At 31.8% G+C, this 27,644-nt stretch overlaps 1 protein-coding gene across 5 annotated transcripts in view; it reads right to left on the reverse strand.

The window, feature by feature from the left end:
• Nucleotides 1-5,508: 5,508 nt before the first annotated feature.
• The window catches only part of LOC148625160 (uncharacterized), a 47,568-nt gene continuing 25,432 nt past the window's right edge, over nt 5,509-27,644 (reverse strand). For 3 of the 5 annotated variants that reach the window (XM_088568471.1, XM_088568472.1, XM_088568473.1), the window contains 2 exons: nt 11,310-14,762; nt 5,509-10,742 (listed from right to left, as the gene is read on the reverse strand). In XM_088568471.1, the coding sequence (XP_088424597.1) occupies nt 10,387-10,742; nt 11,310-14,745 (3,792 nt within the window). In that variant the 5' untranslated portion in view covers nt 14,746-14,762 and the 3' untranslated portion in view covers nt 5,509-10,386. Of the gene's footprint in view, nt 10,743-11,309; nt 14,763-24,557; nt 24,642-24,688; nt 25,633-27,644 lie in introns of those variants that run through there. The other 2 variants (XM_088568474.1, XM_088568476.1) reach the window with 2 other exon arrangements.

The raw sequence follows: 27,644 nt of genomic DNA on the forward strand, positions 1-27,644 counted from the left end.
GAACTGTAAATGTCTATTCTGTGTGTATTTCAATAATTAAACGAGAACTCCTTAGTCATGGTTATAAGAGCTAGACGGTGTTTTGTCATTATTACAAGTACTTATGGAGACCAGGTCAAATCGTCATGAGGTGATGATTCAGGTTGCATGGTAATGAGATATTTTTATCTGCATACCATTTGGTGGTATAACGTAGAAAATTGTCTTTTTATTTCACATTCCTGTCTTTATAGACTAGACTTATCATAGTTTAGGTTGTCTGTCCTTTTTTTCATGCAAACTTAAGGAACTGAGTATACAAATGACATGAATCTTTTTGAATTTTTCAATAAATTTTACCGCCTCATGCGACTTTATTCATAAAAGAGGTTTTCGAAAAACTCAAAAACAGTTCGGTGAGTTTTGATATTAGTACATAATTTGTACAATTCTTTTTATCATAGAAGGAACCTCTTTTTTGTTTTCCGTCGATTTCCAGTTAAGTTTTCTTTCCAGATTTTTTTATGATATTTCGATTACCGAAAAGGGGAACGGACATATCAGTTGTATAATCAGACCATATTTAGATATTTCAAATATCGTATGCAACGGAATCTAGAGGCAAAGCCGAAAAACAGTCAGTGAAAAATTTCATTCGAAAGCATTGCACATGTAGTTGTGAAATTCTTCGTTTTCCATTCATCTTCAATGACTTTTTTCTCATTAGTGTGAGACAACTAACTTCTTTTCGTGAAAACGACCAAATTGTTAATGATATCAAAGATATGAGTGAATGCTTTAGCAGTTTTCTTCTTAAATGCTGCCAATGACCTTGGTAAGGATGTAATCTTTCCTCCAGAACAGAGTCCAAGTAATTAAAAATTAATACGTAAATTGGCCTTCAACGTATATAAGTGAACAAAAGGTAGAACGAGCTATGAATATCCTAAATACCACGAAAGCTACAGGTGATCATGGCATTCTAGTCAGGGTTGTAGAAAACTACCAAGAGTCTAATATACTAAAGTTAACTTATTTGATATATTTACCAACAGATCGTATTATTGATTAAGGTTCGAATATTAGCCTAAATATGATAAAAACTGCCAATAGAATACAAAATACCAAAGTGCGCCAATAAGGGGTTTAGCCTTCCAATACGGATTTTACCCGTCCAATACGTCAAACTGGCCTGGTTAAAATTCATATTGGCCTATGCCAATTTGATGTATTGGACTAGTTAGTCAATAAAGGTATAATTGCATAAGGTTTTCAACATTGGATGAGTTATTAGTCCTCGGCTAGCAACATTGGACTTCGGCTACAGGAAAAAGCTGCAAAGATATGTGAATCCCCAGCAGCTGGATTGACAAACATGTATGGATTACCTTAATGTACTTCACAATTTAATGTATTCATCAATATTTCTCCCATTTTGCAATATGGATCCCTTAAACAATTACGCTGATGATCATACTCTTGCTTTTTCTGTTTTGTTAACATGTTCTGTTCAACTTCGAAATAGTTGGATATAAATAAAATACAGACAAATCCTGATTTTTCTTCCAATATTAGCTGTTGGAAAAAATACTTCTTCCAAATCATATATGTTGTTTTTCAATAGTTATATCGTTATCATCAACTCCATTGACAACTGCCTGTGTGTCCTGAAGTGTTGAATGTCTGTAGAAAATTAACAGCTAGCTGCGAAACGCTGAAAGAACGAATGAAAACAAAAAGTGCATAGTTATTAGTTTTTGATGTTTATCATTAATATTTGATGTATACTAAAGATTATGATTAGAGTACAGAATCATATAAGTAAATATACATCCGCCATAATCAACGTAACGCTATTATATGAGATCTGTATATAGAAGCCCTTTAAAATCCGGTTGAAGATCTTTTACCGAAACGACAATGATGACGACGTCACAAATGAACATGTAGCAACATCGGCCCTTTAGGAATCACCGTAGGACAACACCCCTCCCCAAGGAAAGACACATCCCCAAGGAACAACACATCTCCGAATAATAGCACCTTCCTCAAGGAACAACTCATCCCGAAGGAACAACACCTTCCTTAAGGAATAACATATCTCGAAGGAATAACACCTTCCTCAAGGAACAGCACACCCCGAAGGAACAAAACCTTCCTCAAGGAACAGCACACCCCGAAGGAAAACACAATCACGCCCAAAGAAACAACACATCCATACGTGACTATACATTCCGAAGGAACTGAAGGTTTGGTAAATTGGGACTGAGATATCTACTAAGGAACAGTACTCCCTCCCCTAAGGAACCACTGTCTCATTTTGAATGACAGCAAGCAAAGTACAGGGACCATCAAAAAAAGAGATTATCAAGGTAAAATATGAAAACAAAATACACTATACAAGTTATGTATATGAATTATCTGAGTTATTCTAATTTTTAATCCAAAAGTTAATAAATGCATGTGGTAAATGGGTAAATTGTAATGATTTTTCGCGACATCTTATTTTTAACTGAGTGTAACTTCCAACATGGGCTTTGTGTTAACAATCCCTACATTAATTCAATGCATGTTCGTCCTGTTAATTTCATTCAGAGTAGGGGATAATCGGGTTAGATATGGACTGAATTGATTAGGTTATTGCATTCCTGCATTTATCGGTTTTCCATCTCTCATACTACCCGGCCTATATTTGGAAATATATAAGTTGTGGTTTAACTCTAGTTATGAATTAATTAACATTTCTAAGCTTCCGTCCAATAAAAAATGAACTTTTATTTACGTTTAAAATACATATATTATTCTATTCAAGGAACTAAAAGAACGAATTGCTGCTATTCCGTGTAAAAGAAGATTGGTGCCCAAAACTAAGAACATTGATATTTTGGTCTTCGAATTAAAATGTCGATTGGCCATGTTCTCACCGGTACTTGTTGAAAAGATAGCGTCCTCTCGACGGAAGAAAGTCATCATCACCCCTACATGGCCTCGTTATCGCCATGTCCCGATCGTCCATATTGATTCCGAACAAGATCATGAAATTCACGGCACTATAAAAACTGCGCTATACACTCAAAGTAACGCGAGAGAGAACTAAATTTGATTCAATATGTAAGGAAATGTAAATTCTGCGAAAGTATTTGTTCTAAAATGAAAAAAAAAAGTAAATTCATCGTTCTTATGTTGCTATTTGAAAACATTTCAAATAAAAAATGTAAGAAATTGTGTTCTGTAATTGGCTTGTTCCCATTTCGCCTTAGCTGTCAAATTCGGTACTATAAAATTATCCCCATTTCGCCTTAGTCAAATTTGGAGTGAACTAAGGCGACATGGGAACTTGTGTAAACATGTGCAAGTTGTGTTTTTATAGCATTTAAACCTAATATACACATGTATATGTAAATCTTTGTATTGCTTGTTGATATTTTTTGTCAATTTATTTATTTTTATTTTGTGATGTGTTTAAGTGGTTTTTGTCTTAATATTTTTTTTATGAATAGCCTTTTCATTTTCTGTTTTAAATCACCTTTTTATGGATACTATTAAAGAACAAAATTCAAAATAAATATGATATGACTGACAACTTTGACAGCAACTTAACTCAGAGAAGCACATCCAAATATTTATAAGCATAAAACAATGAAGAGGCAAATTAAAATGTTCATATGAAACATACAACAAAGAATGAGCAAAATCGTAATAAAAGCATGATTCCTGCAGAACAAAATTAAAAACAACAGCAGAAGACAGTATCAGGCTGAGGTCAGCGGGCTCAATTGTGAAGGTTCATAGACCATATATAACGATCAGTGAAGCTTCGAGATGGTGGGGCTGCATCTCCAAAGTCCAAGTCTTGTAAATCTCCGAAGTGATTTTGTCTTTATGTATAAGTTAATTCTCAATTATATGTGTACATGTTTAATCAGTACTTCGATAGTAACCATTCAATCATATACATATACAGTCATTAGATTTGTTTTAAAAAAATTATATCTCATTTTCGAACTTATTTATTATTTTTTTAATAGTCCCTAAATTGTATGTGTACTAAAATATGAAACAAAATATATATATTATCAGTATTTTTTTAAATGAATTTTTATTAAGACCAATCATAACTTGAAAAGTATTCTGATATTTTAAATTAGTGGCTTAAAAAAGAAAAAAAGCCTATAAAAATTGATTTTATAATTATTTTGCCTTAATCATTCTAACAACACCACATTTGTTTAGTGTTTTGTTTTTACAACATAAAAATATAAAAATTCCCATCTCGCCTTAGTACTTTTTAACCTATTTTTAACTGTTATTCACAGATAAGGCGAAATGGGAACACACCCTGTAATTCATTTAATTGTTTTTTTTCAAGTAATTACATTTTTTACGCTTGTCTAAACTGCGTTTGCAAGAAAAAAAAAATCTAGAAAAATATATATTTTGTTAACAGTGCTGCTGATTTTAGATTTTTTAATAATTCACACGCCGTAAGAGTCCAGTGTTATAGAGACCTGCTTTAATTTCCACAAATTACTGTTTTGCGCTTTTAGTTTCATTCATACATGATAGTGAAAGTTCCACTGTCACGTAGCTAAGTGTACCAAACAATACTATTATTAATAGGTGTTAAACACTTTCTATGACAGAAGTTATTATAAACTGTACTTTCATGATCAACAGAATGCGCTGCTCGGAATCAAACGAAGCATGTGAGCTCTCATAAACTTCTGTTAGGTAAACGTAATTTGAGCAAACAAATTACACTATTATAAGCAACAGTCGTGTTTTTATAGTCACTTCTATTTGAATATGTCCTTCCGCGTAATTTGTATCTTAGATACAAGTTCTAAGCCAGTGATAGAAAATGAACTCATTTAACTTATTCTCGATATGTAGAAATGGTTAAAAATTACAACTGGCTTTTGATGGTAGATTGTTTCTCCTTTAAGCAACAAACTGCATGTTAATAGATCCAATTACTTCTTGACAGAAGAATACTATCCCCTTAAAAAAACTGTGGATATGATCTTCAACTGTATTTTACTCAAAAGGTTATCTGTAAATCGTGTAGCTTCTGGACATTTGTGTATTTAACATTTTTGCCTTTATTTTTTTAAGCATTTTTATGAAGTACCATTAAATTTTGCATTAAATCTATTCCCTGATGTCAGGGCCATGTTTTTTTCATTAGTCTTGCTACTTCTGCGGTGGTGGATCCAGGGGAAGGGGTCCTGGGATCTGAATCCCCTCTTTAGTTGGAAAATTCTGTAAAGTTTTGTGATTAAATTTTGCAAAAATGAGCAAATGGTAGCCTGGAACCCTCCTTACATAAATTCTTGATCAGAAGTCTCCCCCTTTAAAAAATTCTAGATCCAACGGATAATGTCATTCTTAATAAAAACAAAACAGTTGTTTCATTGCTATGTATCTAAAGTACCTATAATTCACTTATATAATAGGTCAGGTACTTATTAGATTCGTCAGATAAGGTAAATCATGTCATAATCAATCTGACAATGAAAGGGAGGTAACTCCATTTTGGTATGTATTTATTCTCAACATAATTCAAAACTCCTAACATTCAGTAATTGCAAAAACACTACTCTGAATAAACAAAGAAAAAAAGGGGACTAGATATATTTCATATAAACATACAGATCTACTACTTCCTTATATGCTTCGATATGATGAGTATTTATTATAACAATTATACTGTACAAAGCCATCGTCTACATCAAATTGGAGATGGATAAATATATAAGTACTGAAATTAATTAAAACAAATTTTATTTAGACAAATGCTGTTCACCTAAAGACTTATTTTAAAGATGAAAATGATCTTAATGAATGTTAAAGATTAAAAAACTGAGAAAGAGTATATTGAAATGTTGTTTTAACAAATTGAGTACCAGCTCCATTGATTTCAAGCTAATTATGTGATTTAAACTAATTATGAAGATGGTTCAAAATGAAACAGAATATTTGGTTTGTTTACAAAAATCATAGAACATGCTTTCTTACACTTTCTAACTCACACTCTAAACCTCAGAATGCAGCAGGTAGAAATGCAAAAGCTGAAGTACAAGTCTTTGTGAGAATCAGGCAAAATGAGAAGAACCCAAAACATACATGTCAAACACCAACCGATCCAAATATATATTTTTCACTCAAGGAGGTCTTCATAATTTGAAATGACCGCTGTTTGATCTCTGCATTACAGGCAACATTGGGGAAAAATTTTCTTTAGAATGTTAGGAATTTGGAGAGTTTATAGCCAATGAATTTTCCATTTGAAGTGCATTTCATCCAAATCATAACTTATATTATCAAAATGATATGGAACATCTTGTCAACACTACTTAATTCTGATGGTACAATTAGCCAATTACATTACATCACACTGTTGGTAGTTATTCTAAGATGCCTGATTCTTACAGAGAATGACTTTAAATAAACAAAGTAAGAGTCCAGCAAATCTAGGAAAAAATATTAAAAAAAGTACAAAACTTTAATATTGTATACAAAATAGTACAAAAATAATGAAGTACATGTACTAACACATACAAAACATAACAAGTTTGAACACAAATAGTTAATATACGTTATCACAGATTATGTTTACAAAACCTGGTGGGTTATGAAAAACAAAAACAAATATAAAACAAAAGACTACATGTCAACTATGCTTTTATTACTGAGCATCAAAATTCCTGGTCAAAACAAATAGTAATAGCTTTTAGAATTTAAAAATTTCTTGAAGAAATTGCTAAATTAGTAAATTCTTCATATTCACTTTGAAAACTTTAACAATATAACTTCATTTCAGATTTAATACGCTTTCTGAATAAAAAATTTTGTCCATCGTCTCATAGACCAAAATTTGTCATGTGACTGTGATGTTGTCAACTTTTTCTGCTGATTTACTCCTAAATTTTGATAGTAAAATTAAATTATAAGGAATGACAGTTATATTTTTTCGATCTATTTGAAATAACCTCAATGCCCATGGTGCACACTTTGATATATATAGCAGGGTATTTAGTGTGCACCACGTGATTGAGGTTATTTCCTCATAGACCAAAGAAAATATTACAGTCATTCCTTAACTATTTTCTAAAAATGGGCACTATCTATCCATAGGAAATAATCAATATATAGTACTTGACCAAAACAGACAAACAAAAAAGTCAGAAATATGAACTCAAAATAGGTAAGTACCAGCAATCATTACAGTGTCATTCAAGATTCTAAATGAATTTTCCATTCCAAAGATTTGAAAACAATTCTCCTTTCAAAGTATTACCTTACATGTTGAATGTAAATAAGAACATGTAATAAGTAACTAAATTACAAGGAAATAAAAAAAAAACCCTGCAAAAAACAACTTAAGTACATTGTATATGTCATGGAAAAAGTACTACTGCCCTAAACTGAAAAAGAAATTAAAAAAAAATGTGATATTAGAAACTATTCTGTTTCACAGTTTGTTTTCAAAGTACTGTCTTGAATAGTTACGATATTTACGTTTCATATGAATACATATACAAAGAAACCCTGCATAAATCTTCTACCACAGGTAACTAAATGAATAGAGAAATCATTGCCAAGTACACTAACACTTGAACATATATACATACTACAAGAAGATACAAATGAAATGAACTTTTTAAAAATGATCATAATATTATTTTTATGACATTAACCATCATTACTGATGATATGTACAAAGCTCTGTTAGAACTATTCAAGCACTTCTTTCTAACCATTGAAATGAATATGATTCAAAGTGTTTGGGTTACCTCCCCTATAATGGAATTAAGTCTGTGAAAAGTGCACGAAACTTGTAAAGCCATATAAAATGAACATTGCACACAGACAATATAGTATGCAAGTGAACACTGAAAATAGTAGCACCAAATATATAACTAAACAGAGAACAGAAAGGGTTTTAAAACTCGGAAGGGTGCATTCAGTGATAGTAAAAAGGAACTATTTTTTGTCAAGCAATAATGAAAAGTGGGAAAAATGTTGATGAGACAACCACAGTAGTTATTAAGAAATAAAATTTCAACAGGTGGGCACTATCTAGACTTTACATACAGAATATGACTTCAATCAATTTTTGTGATTTGGTTAAAAAATGCATTTTTCTTATCAAATAAAACCTTTCATTCATAAGTGTCATTGATGTAAGTAATGAAATAAAATGTATAAATATCTTAGCATTTGAACATGTGGCTTCACTGACCCCAGCAATATGAAAACAAGTACATGTACCAAGATGACAATACATTACCTGTATGACCTTTGAACCCTAAGACATATTTAGAAGACTTAATGCAAAACTTGCATAATGTTCAAAAGGTTTTAATTGGTTTTGGTGTGAGGTCTTGAACCCTCATTTTTATACCTTTAAATGTCAGTTAAATGAGTTCTTCACCTTTAACCCTTTTAATTGACACTTCATTGTAAACGTTTTAATTTTCCTCAAGTAGACCTCTGATTTGAATTTCAAACATCGAGACCTTTCCCTCTAGAAGTAAATTTGAACTGCTGTACTCTATGTTAATGAAACTATTAATACAATAAATTAGACTGCTTGATTATATTGCTAAATATTGAAGCAGATACTCAACATGGAAGGAAACATTACTCACATTTATTTAAGGAACACATAACCTCATACTTGATTAAAAAAAAGAAATAGTGATTTCTTTTGGATATTTATTGTCTTGATTTCAAACAGATACTATTACACAATAATACAAATTATAAAAATCCAATTTACTATTATACAAAACTTACAGTATATTTATTTGGTGCATTATTTTTACTTAGCAGTGCACATACACACGTATGTTTGAAAACAGATATACCTTTTATTTCCTAAAAAAAAAAAAAAAAATCACTCCAAACCACAAAATCAGTTCACTGGTGCATAATATTACATGTACATTGTACTTACAATTTGTTCAAGATATGCTTAAAAAAATGTATCTAAACACTTTGAAAGTTATTAAGTGTCAGTCCCTGAAAGAATCAGGCAGTAGGCCTAGTGAAACATGGTATGAAAAACCTATCATTTTGATAGCACGTGTAATTTGACTGTTTGCACCATCAGAATTAATGAAAACAAACAAGATTTTCCATATTGTGCTGGACTATTGAGTTACAATTTCAATGAAATGCACTGAAAATGAGCATTACAAGGGCAGATAACTCTCTCAAAAACCACAGAGATCAAATAATGGTATTTTCAAATAGAGAAAGCATCCTTGAGTGATATTTTATGGTCAGATTGGTGGAGTTTTAACATGCAAGTTTCTGATTTTTTCCCATTTTGCCTGATTCTTACAATTACTTACACTTAATAAGTACAGGTGGTAAATCATAGGTTATTGATATATTATCTTCTGAACACAGAAAACAATAGGAATGGTCAGTAAACTTAAAATTAAATAACTAATAAAAATTTAAGATTAAAATAACAAATTCTTTCTTTTTCAATAGTAATAGCTATCAGTAAATTAGAATACAAGTAGAAAAAAAATATGACAAATAAATAATAATAAGATACTGTTAGAAGGACAAAATTTCACTTATATAAAAATCTGCCTTTCACTCTTTCATAAAGTATGCATTATCTTCGAGCTAAATCCCATGACATGTCAGGAATCATTGGTTAATGGTGACACTTTTGAATCTAGAATACTCCATAGTTGAGATAAAAGTCTTCCAGAGAAACATCCTTCAATAATTTATCATAAACCTTTGTGTAATATTATACCAAGAATAGAAATAGCATACCCTTAACTCATAAGCCATCTAATTATTGACTATGAATATTCATGAGGTTAGAATTTACTCAATTGATTTTTCTAGAATATTTCAGCTAAACCAACTTATTTCAACAGATGAAGTTATTCTTAAAGAAAAATACTATAACTGATGCTTAGAATAGAAGAGAATTTTGTACTCCTCTATATAAATTATTTCCAATTAACATCATTCATGCTTACAATGTATAATAATAAAAATGCCACCGTGTCATAACTGACAAGAGTCACATGGATAAGAAGCATGTAAAATAATTACGTAAGTTAGTGATCTGAGCTTCAAACTGCGTCTACTTAACACTGAAAAATTATTAAGGTCCTTGCTTAAATAGCCATTGATAAAACTAGATCAATATGTTTATCTTTTGAGATGGTATAAAACAATGAAAAGTAAATTAAATTTTTCTCTAAAACCCCTTCCATCATAGAAATAACTGTGATAAATATGAATTTCAAACTCCATTTTAAATGCTACATTTCACCTTATACAGGTATATAAATTTACATGTACTTGTCATACTAGACTCCTAGCTCCTAGCTTACTCTGGGGTTAACACCTTAGTCATAACAACATTTAATCTTCATCCTCACTACTTGAATCATCTTTCTCTAATGTTTCAGATTCCCCTTTCTCTTCAGTTTCTGTGGATGGTCCATTTATATTGTAGTCCATGTCACTCTCCGTTGGGCTGGTTTTGTTTCTATAGTCTATAACATTGACAGATACTGTATATTCATATTTAGCCACGTATCTGACCCACTTGTCTGGAGGATTGGGATTTTCTACCGAGATAGAGCGGATTTGTGTCTGTGATGCTGTACATGAGGGCATGGTGAATCGAACCTCAGCAGTATCTTCAAATGAGTCTGGGAGAACATCATGAGGTCCAAGTTCTAGTGTAAGTTTGAATAAATGACTTTTGTAAGCACCTAAAAAATTTAAGCAGCTTTTAATACATTTCATTGAATATTTGACATTTTCATGAAAAGATATTAACTTTATCAATTAATGACATCACAAAGGGTGGCATTGCTGTGTATAAAGCTGATTCTGTGGTCTTGACCTATGATCTATAAAAATTCTTTAATTTTACGAACAATGAAGCATATTTCAAAATTAAGCAATGATGCTTGTGTGTTCGTAAAGGTAATATGGATGGACGATTAAATTTTTTTCCCTTTGCAATATCTCATCTGAGGCTGGAAGGTACTTACACCACAGAAAGGAAATCAATTAACTTCAAGCAGACATACATAGTGTGACAAGACAAAGATTATAACTATATAATCAGGTTTCATGATGCATTAAATTAAATATGAAGATTTAACTGCTGTGTAAATGTATAATTCAATATGAAAAGATATAAATGTTAATTTAATCGATAAAATTGATAAGACAATCAACTGCTTATCAGATCTGCTTAATCTTTCAAAATGCTATAGTATGTAGTTGATATCCAGACTCACTGGAAATTAGGTCTGATATAATGTTCTTACCTTCACTTTTCTCAGGAAGTCTAGGTATTCTCCACACAACAGCATGGTACACATGTTCATATTTGGCAATCCCTACATCTGCCTCCATTAAAGTTGGAGTAAGCAGGCCTTGAGCTATCATTGTCAGTCTTTCAAATCCTTTGATTTTTCCAGGTTTTCTCCATGCAGATTTTATCGAGCCATAGTTAAACCTTCTCTCATAACGGAATAAATAAATCCACTGTTCTGGTATTGCAAATCTGACCTCAATGTTCTCACATGGAAATTGACCATGTTTTTTGCTCCATGAATGGTAACCAGTCACTAAGAGATCACATCTTAATTCAAATTTTGACTTTTTCAGTTCTTGAGTTATTGTGAGTTGTAGTGGTAACTCTTTATTCTCTCTCAGTCGTACACGATATCGCATAAGTTCAAACCTACATGCATCTAATGGATGATATCGTATAATACCATCTTTCTCATGAAGTTCTTTGTTTACAGTGCAGTGAAATTCCAGATCTTCAGGCCTAATCCATTCCTCAGTTTTAATTGGTAGAATATCATGACGGCCAACAACTTCATTGCCATCTCTTCTTTTGTCGTTGATACCTAGTTCAACAGCAGGCATGCCAGTAACGAAAGCAAGGAAGAAGATTCTGCATCTCACTTTCTGATGTAAAATCTTGCCATGCCTGTTTAGAACTGCCTTATATTCATCCCAAACTTCAGCAGAACATTCATCTTTAACATAGGTCAATGTTTTTTCTCGTCTTACCTCCATATTCATCATTGTGTCTTCAATTAAACGCACAAAAGTGTTAATTTCATCACGATTTAGAGAACCAAATTTCATCATTTCAGAAACCTGTGGGGCATGGTCCAAAATCATTGTAGCTTTTGGTTTTTTAACAAAAGAAGGAGTGATCCTCTCAGTTCTAAGTCCAACTCTTTCCTTATAGAAAATATACTGAATTTTAACAGTGTGAATTTTTCCAAATTGATCATAGTGTTGCAAAGCAGGCTCTGATATTGAATAGCATGGTTGTAGAATAAGTTCTTGTAAGATTTCAGGACTTTTGTCGTCTTTGAATATTTGTAAAGTAGGTCCCTCCTTTTGAAAAACAAGCTTAACATAAATTTCCTTCCAAAATCTATTGCCAGCTAAAGCTAGTTTTTTCTTTGTTGGTTGCCTAAGCATCAAGTGCCATCCCTCTTTTTCAATGGCTTTCTCATAAAATGGTGAGAGGGGTTCTAGAATTTCTTCTTCAGGTGAAGTTACTTCAGTTGAAATGTCACTACTTTTAAAAGAGAAATCTGCAAATTTAGGTTCCTTACTAGGCTCATGAAAATCTTTGAATTCAGCAAAGTTTTCTTCAGGTGGTGACTCCCTATCAAAAGGATTTTCTCTTGGAGGTTGTGGAGACCTAACTGGTCTTGGAGGTGGTACCAAAGCAGGAACAGGTGCAGACATGTCCACTTTTGATTCACACATGACTGGTTTTATTTTCAATTTAAAAGTGTCATCATCATCATCCTCATCATCCATTTCATTTTCACCCATAATTTTGGTTTCACCATTTATGGTAACTTTCTGTGAGTCACTTCCATCAGTTTTAACACTTAAAATCGAGTCTCTTTTATCTACAGCAGCACCAAAGGGATCAAAACTTTCCAAATTAGTAGAAAGTTTAGTATCTGGAACACTTTCCAAGTCACTGATGTTAGAAAATAATCGATCACAATCTGAAAGAAATTTATCTTTTGTGGAAACAGAAGTTCTTCTTTCAATTTCAGCAAATGGATTAATACTAGAGTCTGGTACAGGTTCAACTAAGTCAGAATCATCCATCATTAGAAACGGGTTGTTTAATGACATTTTTCTACCAAATGGTTTATTTTCTGTTGTTTGAGGTAACTGGTCAGCACCAAAGAAATCCTCTTGAAAAGGGTTGACACTTCCAACTCCACCTTGTACAATATCCGTAATACCTGTACCAGTGCCCCAAACATCCCCACTAGCAGGTGTATCAGAACTTTTCACCAGATCAGAGAAAAATGCATTGTCACTAAAGACATCAGCAGTCTGCTGTGATACATCTGCTTCAGTATCACAAAGAAAAGGATTTTGGGAAACTGACTTTTCAGAATCAGGCAACTCCTCTAGTGGAACATCAACTGACTGCATTCTGAAACCTAAGTTATCATATACTTGTGTTGGAAATGTAGGTTCATCAGGTTGTAGTTCTGTGTCATCATGACTATCAATGTTTTCATTGGCCTTGTCATCCATGAGAGCAGAAAATGGATCAATTTTTGCAGGTGGAACAACAGGTTGCAATACACCTGTACCCCCAGCAGAGGTAGCCAGAGAATTGAACAAGTTAGATGAGAAAGTAGGCTTATTTTTATCATATGAACCAACAGAAATATCGGCATCTTTCATTGTATCTAACTGAAGAAATTCATCAACCATATTGCTGACAAAATCAGATGAAATGTAAGTAAAATTATCTTGACCTTCCCAAAATGTAGATTCAAATCCTACAGGAGTTGACCGATTAGATGACATTTCACTATGTGATTGTACATTACTACTATAATACATGTCAGAGCCATCTAGACTGCTACATAGACTACTTCCTTGCTGAGAATGGTCGGTGCTAAAGTCCTCCAAGCCAAGCAAATCCTCATTAATGTATGAGGCAGGAACTTTATTGTCAATGTTTGCATTTTGTTCATCAGAAGAAAGACCTAACAGATCAACATCCCCTGTGACCATAACAGTATCAGTAATCTGGTCCATTCCAAGTAAATTCTCACTACTTGTTCGTAAGCTATTTGCAGGAGGTTTTGGAGTACCCCTTGGTGAAACATTTGGGGTTAATTTTAAGTGAGAAACATCCTGAGAGAAATGAAAAAGTTCTGCATCACCTGCACCTTTATCTTCCATTGTGCACTCCCGTAAATCAAGTTCTTCTCCAGTTTCAGCTTTAATTAGTGCTAAACTATCATTTGTTTCATCAATACTAAGCTTTGATTTTTCAGGATTTTCTATATCATCATCAAAACTAGAGGACAATTTATGAAGAGTGCTTTGTGTTTGGAATAAATTTTGTTTGATACGATCTTGCATTTGCTGGAAAATTTTCCATTCTTCTGATTTTTTCTCACTTATTTTCTTTTCAATGTCTTTATATTCCTCTGTTAAATTTTCTCTTGATGGTGACTTTGATGGTGATTTTTGTGGCTTTGGTGATTTGAATGGTGAACTAAATGGTGATTTTGATCTTTTTTTTTTGATAAATCCAAATCCTTTTGAAGGACTTTTATCTCGTACTCTTAATTTTCCTTTATCTTCCTTACGTTTGTGTTCATGCTCAATGTCATTATTTCCAGTAGGGGAGGTAACTTCAACAACAAGGTTAGATGATTCGTCAAATGATTCTGATGACATAGCTAAGTTAAATTTCCCTGCAAATAAAAAAGTATAAATTTTAATTCTACAATAATATCAAAGCACTGAGTTAAATCTGATGAAAAACTATCACACCTGAATGGTTATCTATAGAAGAAGCAATAAACCATGTTGATGAACTTGTTTAAATACTAAATGCTGGCTGAATTGACCAATCAAAGTGACCTTTGTTACTCATGTTTCTAACTCAATCTCGTTTTCAAATACATTTAGCATATGTAAAATACGGAGACTCAACAGTTAAATGTAAAACTCTGAGCTCAGCTCACTACTGTTTATATCCGTAACAAAATCATATGATAATCACATGATAATAGCAAAACCATGTGTACATGTAAACAGATTAAAGTCACTTCCGTTACAATTAATTTGTGAAACATACTTTATGCCAAGCTTAAGGCATGTTTGAGTTTCAATACATCAAAAACATCTTATGAAATTACTTGTTATGTTCCATTGTTTTTCTTTGTAATAATACTGTAACTGCCTATGGGGCTGTTTCTTTTGTCTTTGGTTTACAAATGATACAAAAGTGCATAGCAACTAATGTAAGACGGAGAAGGTTTATTTAGACAGATTACTGTAAAAGTAATATTGATCGTGGGGTACCAATTTTTGTGGCTTTTGTGAGTAGGCCAAACAACGAACTTTGGTCACCAACAAAAAGGAGAATCCCATCGATGTGTATAATGAAAACCTCAAAACCATGAATTCAAGAATCTAGGAACTTGTGTTTCTTCCCTAATCCATGAAAATTGGTGTCCATGAATTGAAGTACTTTCACAGTATAAGAGAAGTTTTTTCATAACTGAGTAAAAATTTATCACTTTAACTCATTTCACCCAATAGAGCATATTGTGATGCAAATGTCTAAATGAATTTTCTTTAAGAACAAAAATATTTCTGTGTATAATCATGTGATATTTGTAAAAAATGTGAATGAGACCATTCAGTATTAAATGACTTGTAGTAAATAACAATATGTAACAGAGGTCTATTCAATTCTGTCTTCAAATACTAATTCCAGAGTCAGATTAACATAATGTTTCCATTTAATGAACGCCTATCATATTTTTTTAACCTATGAAGATGTGGTGCCCCAGCAAAGTAGGTTATTTACAATTGTGCACCATGTGATTTGAGATTCAAATTGACAGAAAACATATACAGTCATTCTTAGTAACAGAATTTAACTACTAGGTCAATAATGTCACAGTCACATAACAAAACATGGTCTATGGGAAGATAAACACAACTTTTTTATATAATCAGAAAGCATGTTATGTCTGAAATCAAATAACTGCCAATTGCCATCATTTTTAGTATCATAGCATTATAAATAACAGGCAAAAATAAACTATTGAAAAAATGTCAATAAAGTTGTCCATAATGGAGAAAAAATTTAAGAGCAATGTACTGTATTTTAAATTCAGAGATTCAAGTTGCAAATATAAAAATGTCAAGTCAAAATAACAAAATATACTGCATTAAACAAAACTAAAGATATCTTCCAAGTATTGACCAAAACTAGTCAATATCAAATTCTTTCATTGACAATATAGTGCTGACAGTAGAATATTTTCATAATACAGAAGAATATTGATTTCCATTAAATATAAATAAGAATTAATTGAGTTATGTATCATATCTTTATTGTAATAAAACAGTATCCAACCGCAATGAGATCATCATTCAATTAATTCTAGTGTTGATAAATCTAAACTAAGCCTAAGTCCACAATATCATCCATCTTAATCTACTGTCTGAGTAATTGATTAGTGGGTGTGGTGGATAATTGGTTAAAATTATGGAATGCAAATCTTATGGTCAGTCATAAAAATTAGGCAACAAATTGAACTGAGCATACATGACAGTTACCAGATCATCTCAACATTGAAAATTGGTTGTGTTATATAAAATAAATACCAAATTTAGATACTCAATCAAATTAGTGAAAGTCAAATATTCGCCAAAAAAATAGGGGTTCAAGAAATGACAATCAAAAGTCTAATTAAGATGCATAATGTACAAAGTAGCAAATATATATATATATATATATATATATATATATATATATATATACAAAACACCCAGTAAATTTTCTTTTCTTACTTTCTGGACTTGATTTTTAATATTTTGATGAATGTTTTAGGTTTATATTCCTAAATTCAGGTAGAAAGTTAAAGGCAGCATAGATGTATGCATCAAAGGTTAGACTGCTTAACTGCAACATAGGGGAATACTAGGCTTTAGGGATTCTCTGCCTTATCTTTTTTAACTCATGTCACCAGACTACTATTGTCTATTCATTGAAACTTATTTCAACCCAACACTGGATAAATAAGAAACTTGCCAATAAACATATGAAGTCCCCTTAAAGAGGTAAACCTGGGGTAAGGGACATTACTCTTGAAATCAGTGACATGTTTGTATCATATTCAATTTCAACAAAGCTTCTCAAGCTTTCATTGGAAACAGAATGAAATTAGTCATAGTTACTTTGATGCGTTTTGAACCTGTGTAAAACAAACATATGCATCAACTTAACAAAATGTTTAGTCCAAAATGGGTTTATTTTATACAGGCTACACTGTATAATAAGGATTGACTCTTTTCTTTATGACCAAGAATGAAGAAAAAATTGTAGTTGTTTGTGACATGAAAAAGCTTAAAATTTACTGAGAAAATAATGCCCTATAACAGAGGACAGAAAAATTCATATAAATTTGACTTCAATCAATATAGAAAATTGCATAAGAGCAATCAGATTACCAAAATAGACCAACAATGCCAATTTTAAGACTAAAAAATATGTTCAAAAAGCTTCAGATGATAAATCTTGCCAGGATGCTAAAGCATTATTGAGTTATTACACAATGACTAACAGCCGATTCCAATTTCACCTTCAGTTCAAAGTACAAATCTAATTTCCTCTGTTTTCTATGCTTTAATATTTCATGATGTCAGCTAATAAACAACAAAAACCTAAGACAGGTTAAGTGACAATAAAACATGACACTGGATTTAATCAAACTATGTTTACATTCAATAGACCAAGTTTGATGCAAATCAATAGCAGACAAACTCCTTTTGATAGAGGAATGGAAGGAATTATGGGAGAGATGTAGGAACTTCATACCATTTCTTACTAATCTGATTGTTCTATTCCAAAGGTTCTGATTTCAACACCAATAAAGACGACCTAATTAAGATTGATCCCTGAAGTATTTTTCTCTAGTTAAGAGAATGGTTCATGCTCAGCAAGTTGCAGTTTGTTTGGAATAATTCAAGGAAGATTATTGATTTTGCAGAAATTCCAGATCAAGCTTTGTAAAAATTAAAACCACCCATTAATTTGTCAAGTTAGTTCCTCCTGAGGGTATATATATATGGAACAAGGAAAAGACAATCTATACTTAAAATCATTAAACAAGGAGTGATTTTACCGTCGAAGAAAATTAAATTATGAGAATTTTTCCTTCACTTAATTAACAAGTAGCTTGTACAGGAATATACAAAAAGGCATTTCAGTTAACACAAAAAGAGGGGACATTAATGAAACATTCAGCGATACTTCGCCATGTAATCGTGAAAAAAGTGGGGTGGCAAAAAGTTCAAAATATTCAAAATAGCCTTACTTCAAAACTACCTTTGGATTTTGCTAAAAACTGAGCTAAACCTGTATATTATGGTACATGTACTACACATGAGTGGAAAGTTTAAAAAAATTTAATTGATCTGTTCTTATGTTATCATCTAGAAAAGGTCTGGGGATGGATAGATTGAAGGAAGGGTGGCCTATATAAAGCTACTGTCAAAATAGTAAGTGATTGTGATAAGTAAGTTACAGAGAAAACTGTAATCAAAAAGTTGTTGACAGACAGACAAAAATTGTACAGGCAGACACCTGAAAACTATTTACCCCCTCTTAGCACCCTCCTAGCATGTGAATAAATTCGTAAAAACTATGCTGGTAATGCACTGTTTTTAAGATTCAAAGGGAAATCTTATTTGCTATAGACTTGCATTAAGCTGAAGTTGTTGTCAACTGTAAAAATATATTGTCTGTAAACATTTGAAATATGCCTCTCAATGCAAAAACTGTAGCATGATACACATGGTTTTGATAAAAATTTACTTGGTCAATATATTCATGTACAACTAGAAAAAATCATCAGAAATATTTGGCATCAAAACAGCATGTTCTAGCATATTATTGCATTGTGTTTATTTCGTTTTACAATCTGATTTAACACAAGATAAGATCAGATAACAACTGCCTGCAGTTCACTTACCACAACTTGCAGTAAATTATCTAAGCATGTGGGCATTAAAGATATACAAAAGCAAAAATCTATTCTTGGATTGGTTGATATCTTTACATGGAAAGCTTAAATTACAATGGTTTATAAATATAACCAAAGATTTGCCTTCATTCCCTGTTTTAATTTACCGAATTTTGTTTAAGGTAAATATGGCTTTAAATAAAAATAGATTACTAGTAATTTAAGTTGAATATGTTATACTTTTAAGGTTTTGATATGCCAAATTTGGAAAATACCGCCGAGAAACCAAGAAAAGAAGAACTACAGGTAATTATTTCTAAAAACAGAGGGAGCTAATTATGTCAACAGATAAAGATTTCCTGTAAATTGCTGAAAAAAATCATAAATTGTGAAATCCCCAACTTTTTTTTTATCAACTTGGAAATGTAAAATTTGAAATCCAAAAAAAATTGAAAACACAAGTATATCATATGACATGCATTTATGACTGATGCTCACTACGTCCCTTAACTCATGAATAAAACTGTAAATTCTGACTGTACAGTGAATCCTGTCTAAACCAAAACTCTGTTTCCTCTGAAACCCTGTCTAAACCAAAACTGTTTATTCTGAAACCCTGTCTAAACCAAAACTCTGTTTCCTCTGAAACCCTGTCTAAACCAAAACTGTTTATTCTGAAACCCTGTCTAAACCAAACTTTATTCTGAAACCCTGTCTAAACCAAAACTGTTTATTCTGAAACCATGTCTAAACCATACTCTGTTTATTCTGAAACCTTGTCTTAACCAAGCACTTTTTAAAGTCCCTTTAAATCAATTTACTGGTAAATGTGTTTTGAACCTATGCGAATGGAACACCTGTCCTACACTGATAATTTTCAACATTCGAAATACTGTGTATGTGAAACAGGGTTGGGGTAATCGTAATCAGTCATCTTAATTGATTGTTATTGATTAAAACATAGTGTGTAATCGAAAGTAATACATATAAGTAATTGACATTAATTTTAATTGTAATTTAATCTGTTACAGCTTCTCAAAGCTCTGTAATCATTGATTATTTTTCAATTACAATCGATTACATTTTGGAACATTTGGTTTTAAAAGGAGTGCACTTGTGTAATTTTCAATAACATAATGTTTGAATAAAAGTCTCAAACACAAAGATTCATAATGATTTTAAATGAATGTAAGAAAAAAAGTCACAGAAAAAAAAGTCATGGATATAAAGTCACAGGAAATAAAGTCACAGTGTATATATATGTGGGGTTTTTCATTTTAAATTTATTATTTTTGAAAATATTTAGTATTAGTTTGACTTCATATCATTGACCAATGTATATGTATGATTGAAAAGTATTCATTGTAAACAAAATATACCAAGAACAGTGTGCTGATATTTAACACTATAAAACCAATTAGTACAGTTACAAAACATGTTTTCTTCAATTGAAATTGAAAAATATCTCTCAATTTACAAAGGTCAAACAAATTGGGCCTGAGGGTACATGTACATGTAGATAGTCTGTTTTAATAAGCCCTTTCATTAATTAAAGTTTCAAACCATGAAATCTCTGCGATATAACCTGAGACCTTACTTCACACCTGTCATATTTATGACTTAATTACGACTTAAAACAATGGTTTGTTACTGTAATTGTACTGATTAACTAAACGACCATTTTAAAAGTTTGAAATTTGTAGTTTTTCCGACACAGTCGGTATAGTTTAGCTTTTTATCCTTTGACCTTTAAGATGCTCCTCTATGGAAACGTAAGTCACCTGATCACAATTCTGGGCCAAATACTGATATTTTAGTGGCGTTCAAAAAAACTACATTGAAAATTGAAATTGTGTGTCATATGTTATTTCCTGAATGAAATGTAGAAAATTATAAGTAATAATATAACAAAATTTTACTGCATTGGCTATCTCTTTTTTTTACAGATGGTACTTGTTTATTTGAAGTAAGTTATACAAAAAAGAAAAAAAGTAACACAATTTTCTTCCTTTTTCAAAGGAAACATTGAAATGAACAGTATTAATATGACAATGAAACTGAACAGAAAAATCAGAAACCTTGCCTAGTTTATGGCAAAGAAATTAAATAAAGCAAAAGGATATTAATGATGTATTTGGGCACATGGATGCTGGAATATATAATCCCCACTTTCCATACTTTACAAGACTTATAAACATTACGACAATGATAAAGACTGATTGATTGATTGTTGGGGATTAATGCCTAATCAGCAATATTTCAGCTATATTCAGGCAATGAACATGAAATGGATGATAAAATGAACATGAAATGATAATGAGATGAAAAATGAGATGGGACTAAAAGATATTAGGGTCGACAAATTTTGATTGCCACTGGAAATAGGGAGATTTATCCTCCTGTGGCAGAGCCCAATGGTTCCTACTTCGAAAGAATATCACAAAAGGATTCTTTTACGTGCGAGGAACGAAGGCATCTTTCCCAACATGTTGCACCGCTATGGTTTGTGGTCAGGTTTTCCGTATCATGGCCTGATGACCCCAGCATGTAACATGCCAGGGGTACCCCATTCCACCACCTAAGGCACACAACCTAGTTGCTCTGTGGGCAGAGTGCCCTTGCCCCAGACCAGAATTTTGAGCACCATTCAGTTGCCTTTTACGACAAGCTTAGCTCTGCTGTGGGCCTATTCTGTTGACGATTGAACCTGACAGATGATAATGATAAAGTGCAACTCTGATTGAATTACACTTTGATCTGGCATTTGAAATTGAATGTTTTTTGTTCTCTGTATAAATATGTTGAGCATTATATAATTTTTGTTGCCTTCTTGGTATTGTATTTGAAAGTAATCAAAAGTAATCATAAATTGCATCATTGTAATGTAATCAATTAATAATCAATAACCGTACGTGGGCTGAGATAACCTGTGCACCTACCTCCCCACCCCCCAAATCAACAACCAAAATATGATTTTCAGCTAATGGACTTTTGCCTCAACGAGGTATAAGAAGTTTATTTTTTAGCAACAAAAAGATTTGTAAATGGGAGGTATAAGGATAGCTGAAAATCATATTTTGGTTGACAAGTAGAGGAAGGGGTGGATTCACCGTGGACCCAACTAGCTTGATTATTACTGTTGAAATTAATCATGCCCGTCGTCCCTGATGTGAAATTTGACCGACAATACAAAAACTTATTAACATCATAATCCATTTGTTTCTCTCAAACCATGCATTGGTTGACTACTATAAACAGATATTTGACAGAAGTGTCTTTGACAGGACTTCTACTAAACTGTAAATAGATAGTTGACAGAGATATCTTTGACAGGACCTCTACTAAACTGTAAATAGATATTTGACAGAGATATCTTTGACAAGACCTCTACTAAACTGTAAATACTGTAGATATTTGAAAGAGATGTCTTTGACAGGACCTCTACTAAAGGTTAAAGCTACAAGTATCAAACCTAAGGTTGTTTCACCAACTACCCAGAATCCTTATTCTATTTATTCAATTTTGTATTAAAAAAAAACTATATCAAGAAAATATACAAAACTTGACATTTGCATGTCCAAACCAGACTAACGTCCAAACCAGACTAATGTCCAAACCAGACTAATGTGACATCAGTCAATATTGGACATTCCCTTGATAATCAGAGAAGGTCACAGACGCTAAAAGGTTTTATTCAATTATAAATTTACCGATTGAAAATAACTAGATTCTCAGACTTTCTATAAAAGACCCAAAAGGAGTTATAGGAGGAATAATACAATGAGTCTCAACTATTTCTAGCATGTATCATTATAGAGTACAATAAGAATTTTGAACTGCCTCTTTCAACAATCTGTAGCTATCTTGTTAAGATAACATAAAGTTATTAAATAAAACTTAAATTGTTGTAAGTGTCCTTAAATTAAGGCTTAATAATACTGACTTTAAGTGACCTAACAAGATTTTAGTTGGCTTACAGTACTTGCAAATACTATTTATGTTCCTGTGTAAATATTTGGCCATTCTAATGCTATAGTAGCATAATTACATTTTACATATTACATGTATGTACACACTGACAACTACTACATGTATACAACCAACTAAAATCACCTTAATTTTAAATATTGCTTACTTTTAATTAATTTGTCAAATGCCCTTGTGGATAGTAATTTTGCAATTTGAAAAATTAGTGTGTTTTTATTATGAATTTTTAGGTACTATTACCTAGAAGCTAACATGTATGTGTATGTCAACTTCAGTAAAACTTCAGAAATGGACTACACAGTAAAACTTCTATTGCTACAGCAGCCCTGCAGCCATACAGAGTGATTACAATCAACTAGGAACAACCATTAAACAAACCAACCAATGACAAAAGGCTTTATGCAATATGCAATCAACCTGGAACAACCATTAAACAAAACAAACAACGACAAAAGGCTTTCTGTAATATACAATCAACCTGGAACAACCATTAAACAAACCAACCAACGACAAAAGGCTTTCTGTAGTATGCAATCAACCTGGAACAACCATTAAACAAACCAACCAATGACAAAAGGCATTCTGTAATATGCAATCAACCTGGAACAACCAGTAAACAAACCAACCAATGACAATTTAAGACTTTCTATAATATACAATTAACCAGGAACAACCATTAAACAAACCAACGAATGAACAGAGGCTTTCTGTAATATACAATTAACCAGGAACAATCATACTGCTACACAATGTACTATACCTGTCATATCCAATCCCTGTTAAAACAACACAACTTTTTATTCTCTAGATCTATATCTTGAATAGTTTTTTTTTTCCTTTTCTATCAAACCTAGACAGCATTCTTGCTATATTCACTCTAGTCAACCTCAATAAGCATGCATAGTTATTTCAATTTTACACAGTCACCATGTCATACAAAGTCAATCTCAAATAGCCTCTCTGCATACAAAACAACCTCAAATAGCCTATCTGGCACACAAAATCAACATCACACAGCCTCTCTGTCATACAAAGTCAACCTCAAATAACCTCCTTCTGCCTTGCATGCCTAGCTAATATACCCTTTGGGTGGCATTAAGGCATCAGTAACGAAGTTCGATCATGCAAAATAAACTACACACAGTGTCATTAATATTGCATGGTATCAAGTGATAAAGGCCATACAGTGTGTTCATTTTAATGATGAGTTTCATCATATACACCGTTGAATTTTTTTTCAAGTTCATTTTCAGCATAGCAAATATATCTTGTTACAATTAATACCATAATTTTTTTGCATATTTTGCCTGAAGTTGTTGCAGGCAAACAAACTTTGATCAATACAACTTTTGTAGTAGAACAGAAATCTTTAAACAATATTCTCCATAACCAAAATGTCTTTGGGTGCTGAAAATCTTAAGAAAGAATACAAATAGCAGACGACAAGGAGTAACCTAATGAGACCTTTTGAGGAAATGAAATTACAGCACTAAAGAAAAAAGTAGAAAATCTCTATACCTCAGCCATCTTGATTGTCCAACCAACGTTACTAGTAGAAGACCTATTCCATGAATCGGACAAATATGGCTACCACACTAATAGAGAAATGGAAAATTTGTAAGAAAATCAATGAAATTATATTTACTTACATTATGCTAAAGCCTCAGTGCAAGGATTCAGGGTATTCCAGAGGAAAATGCATTCTATAGAAAAAATCCATTAATTGATTCTTCTGAATACATTTTCTCCCATTGTAACCTAGGCGATTCGTTCAATGGAACAATATTCCAATATAAATACATTGATTTCCAAAATTCTTACTCCCGCAACTGAATCAATTCTTGATGCTGGAGATTTAGAATCAGATCGTCAATAAATGTTTCATCACAGGAGGGATGTCAGATCAGTTGTGTCAATAATTATAATTTTCTATGACTACATAATATTTCAAGTTCATTATTCCTGCCACATAATTATGATCTTTGAAAAAACTATTGATTTATTAATGGTACTTTTTGTCAATATTAGGGAATGCTGTCAGTTGTTGTGTTTGAGGTGTTACAAACAAATTCTCTATCACTTGTCACAAAAATGTAATTAAGGGTTCAACAAATAGTACATATGTGCAATACAGTATTTCAATGAGAGGATTAAAACAACATTTTCGTTGGATGATGGCATTAAAAATTAATTCATTCACTCTTTTCATCATTGCATACTGTACATAATGGTACATATTTTTTTCAATGGGATCTAAGGCTGTGACAATATGGTTTATATGGAACACTTTAATAAAACAGTAAATTTTATGATAGCAATACCAAACTGGGGTCTAGGTAAAGTTCTTTTTCTTTTTTTAAAAATAATTTGTTAACTGGTAACAAGATTTATTTTTGCTTTTTAATCAGACTCCCTTGAATGCAGATTACTTCAGATCCTTTTTGGTAGCTTGTGGCTTTTGTGATATGGTCAGGCAAAAACTTCTCTGTTGAAATCAAACCACAATAATGACAACCATTAACACTAAATTTGTATATAAAACTAAAGAACTTTCTTTCTATTTTTGTGTAATGTTCCAAAGAGGCAGTTTTGGGAGGGCACAGGTGCCATGCTCTTTTGATGGCTTTCATAAGTAACTTGCTTTTTTTGTCAATTTTTCAGTAACAGACGTTAATGCTAGCATGATATGCCTTCAAATTTGCTTCTAACATTCTACCTGAATTACCCCCTGCTGTTTCCAAAAGTGCAGGGAACACTATTGTGGCAGTTCATCAAGTAAAATTACTTTCAAACAAAGCTACACAATATTGTACACATGTTATGTACCATGTAGTTATAAAATCTATATTTAGAACTTTTCTTTAAATCAAAGCAGTAAATTATACAAACAAGGCACTAACAAATAAACCGGGACATTAAAATACAGGACCACTGTTTCCTTTCACTTAACATAAAAGTACATATACATGTACATGTAAACATGTAATAGCAGATATCGAAATGAGATCAATCCACATTTCAATCTGTACAACATAAACAAATAAACTTACATTTCATTTTGTGTTTTGAGTTTGTAGACATTTTATTCCCTTAGATAATCCATTCTTCTAGTAATGATGAAACATGATAGCTCAGATAAGAAACCTCTACTTGTATAAGCTTACTAGTTTCAAAGAGCCATATGTTCATAAATTAAGGAACAAATAAAAATCCCGTTTATTAAATCAGTGCCAAATTTATCACTAATTAAGTATACTGTACATTTAGTAGCTACAATGATATACATTAAGCAAAGTTCCAATTTTGTAGTAGGGAAACCCCATTAAAGATTCATACATGTACATGTATGTCAGTATTAAAGTACAAATGTCCATGTAGTCTAATGAAAACATTATTAGCTTTGACATTGTAATTTTTTAGCTTTTTCATAAGCTCTCTGATTTTTGTGTTTAAAAAAGTTTATTATAGAACTAAATTAGAACACAAGGAGAGAATTTTAAGCCAGTTCACAGTCAACGTAAGTTTGTTTGGTATTCAAGAAACCAAATAATGAATGTTCTAGAAATGCCAGGTTATCTATATATTAAAATTGTGTGGGTATTCATATTCCTTCGGTAGGAAGTGTTATCGTTTATTATTTGAGTAATCTTTGTTTAGGGAAGGTATGGATATTTCAGTTTCAATAGTTTTCATAGCTGTAAAATATGATTGTTAGATTTTAACGAAGAAATTAACTGAGGTGGACAAGAAAACGACTAATGATTTTCTTACTCTGAAAAAGATCATTTTTTTTTTTGTTTTAATGAAAAACCTACTCTCAGGAAAGATAACTCTATTCAAGACAGTTTATCAAAAAAATATAAATAATCATTTCCAATATATTTGTGAACATGCCTTTGTAAGTAGCACCAGCCAGATTAAGACTCATACTTTAAGTTTATCCATACATGTATAATGGGAGGAATAAGATAATAAACTGCTGATTTTTTCTGCTTCACAAATGGTTTACCACAGCTGTACATGATAATGTCTTGTGGTGACTAGCTGGAAATGGTATTAGTTTTCAATAGATTATAAAATGTCCAGCACACTTTAAACAGACTGCTGCAATGCACAATAGTTTGTATAAGTCCTTATTTACCATTACAGTCAAGCAGAATATTTTTAAGACACTGTCCAGCTATTATCACCCACATGAAAGATCTCAAGTGTAATTTTTCAATGCTAAATATATAAGATGCTATAACTCTAAGGGTTTGTAAAATATTACTGGCTTTTCATTAACCATTAACAAACTTTAGTCTGAGCTATTTCCCTTAGGGAAGAAATAGAAAAACAATTTATTGAGAGATTACCATGGTTACAGAAACATTCTAAGGAATTCATTTTTATTAAGACTAGATAAATATGCATTTTTCCTTATCACTACATCAACTTGTAGGCTTGACTCTTAATAATTGACATTTGTATAAGAAAGTCAATATTACAGAAGATTTCGAAGATTTCTTTTTTCATCAAAATTACATATTTTAATTCTTCAATAGGTAAATTCTCCCAAAAAGTAATTGTTGAAAAATTATTGTCAAAACATGGATATTTGTGGGT

Source organism: Perna viridis, chromosome 2, assembly GCF_037379345.1.
Source record: "Perna viridis isolate PV_CMFRI_1.1 ecotype Kerala chromosome 2, ASM3737934v1, whole genome shotgun sequence".
Classification (NCBI taxonomy): domain Eukaryota; kingdom Metazoa; phylum Mollusca; class Bivalvia; order Mytilida; family Mytilidae; genus Perna; species Perna viridis.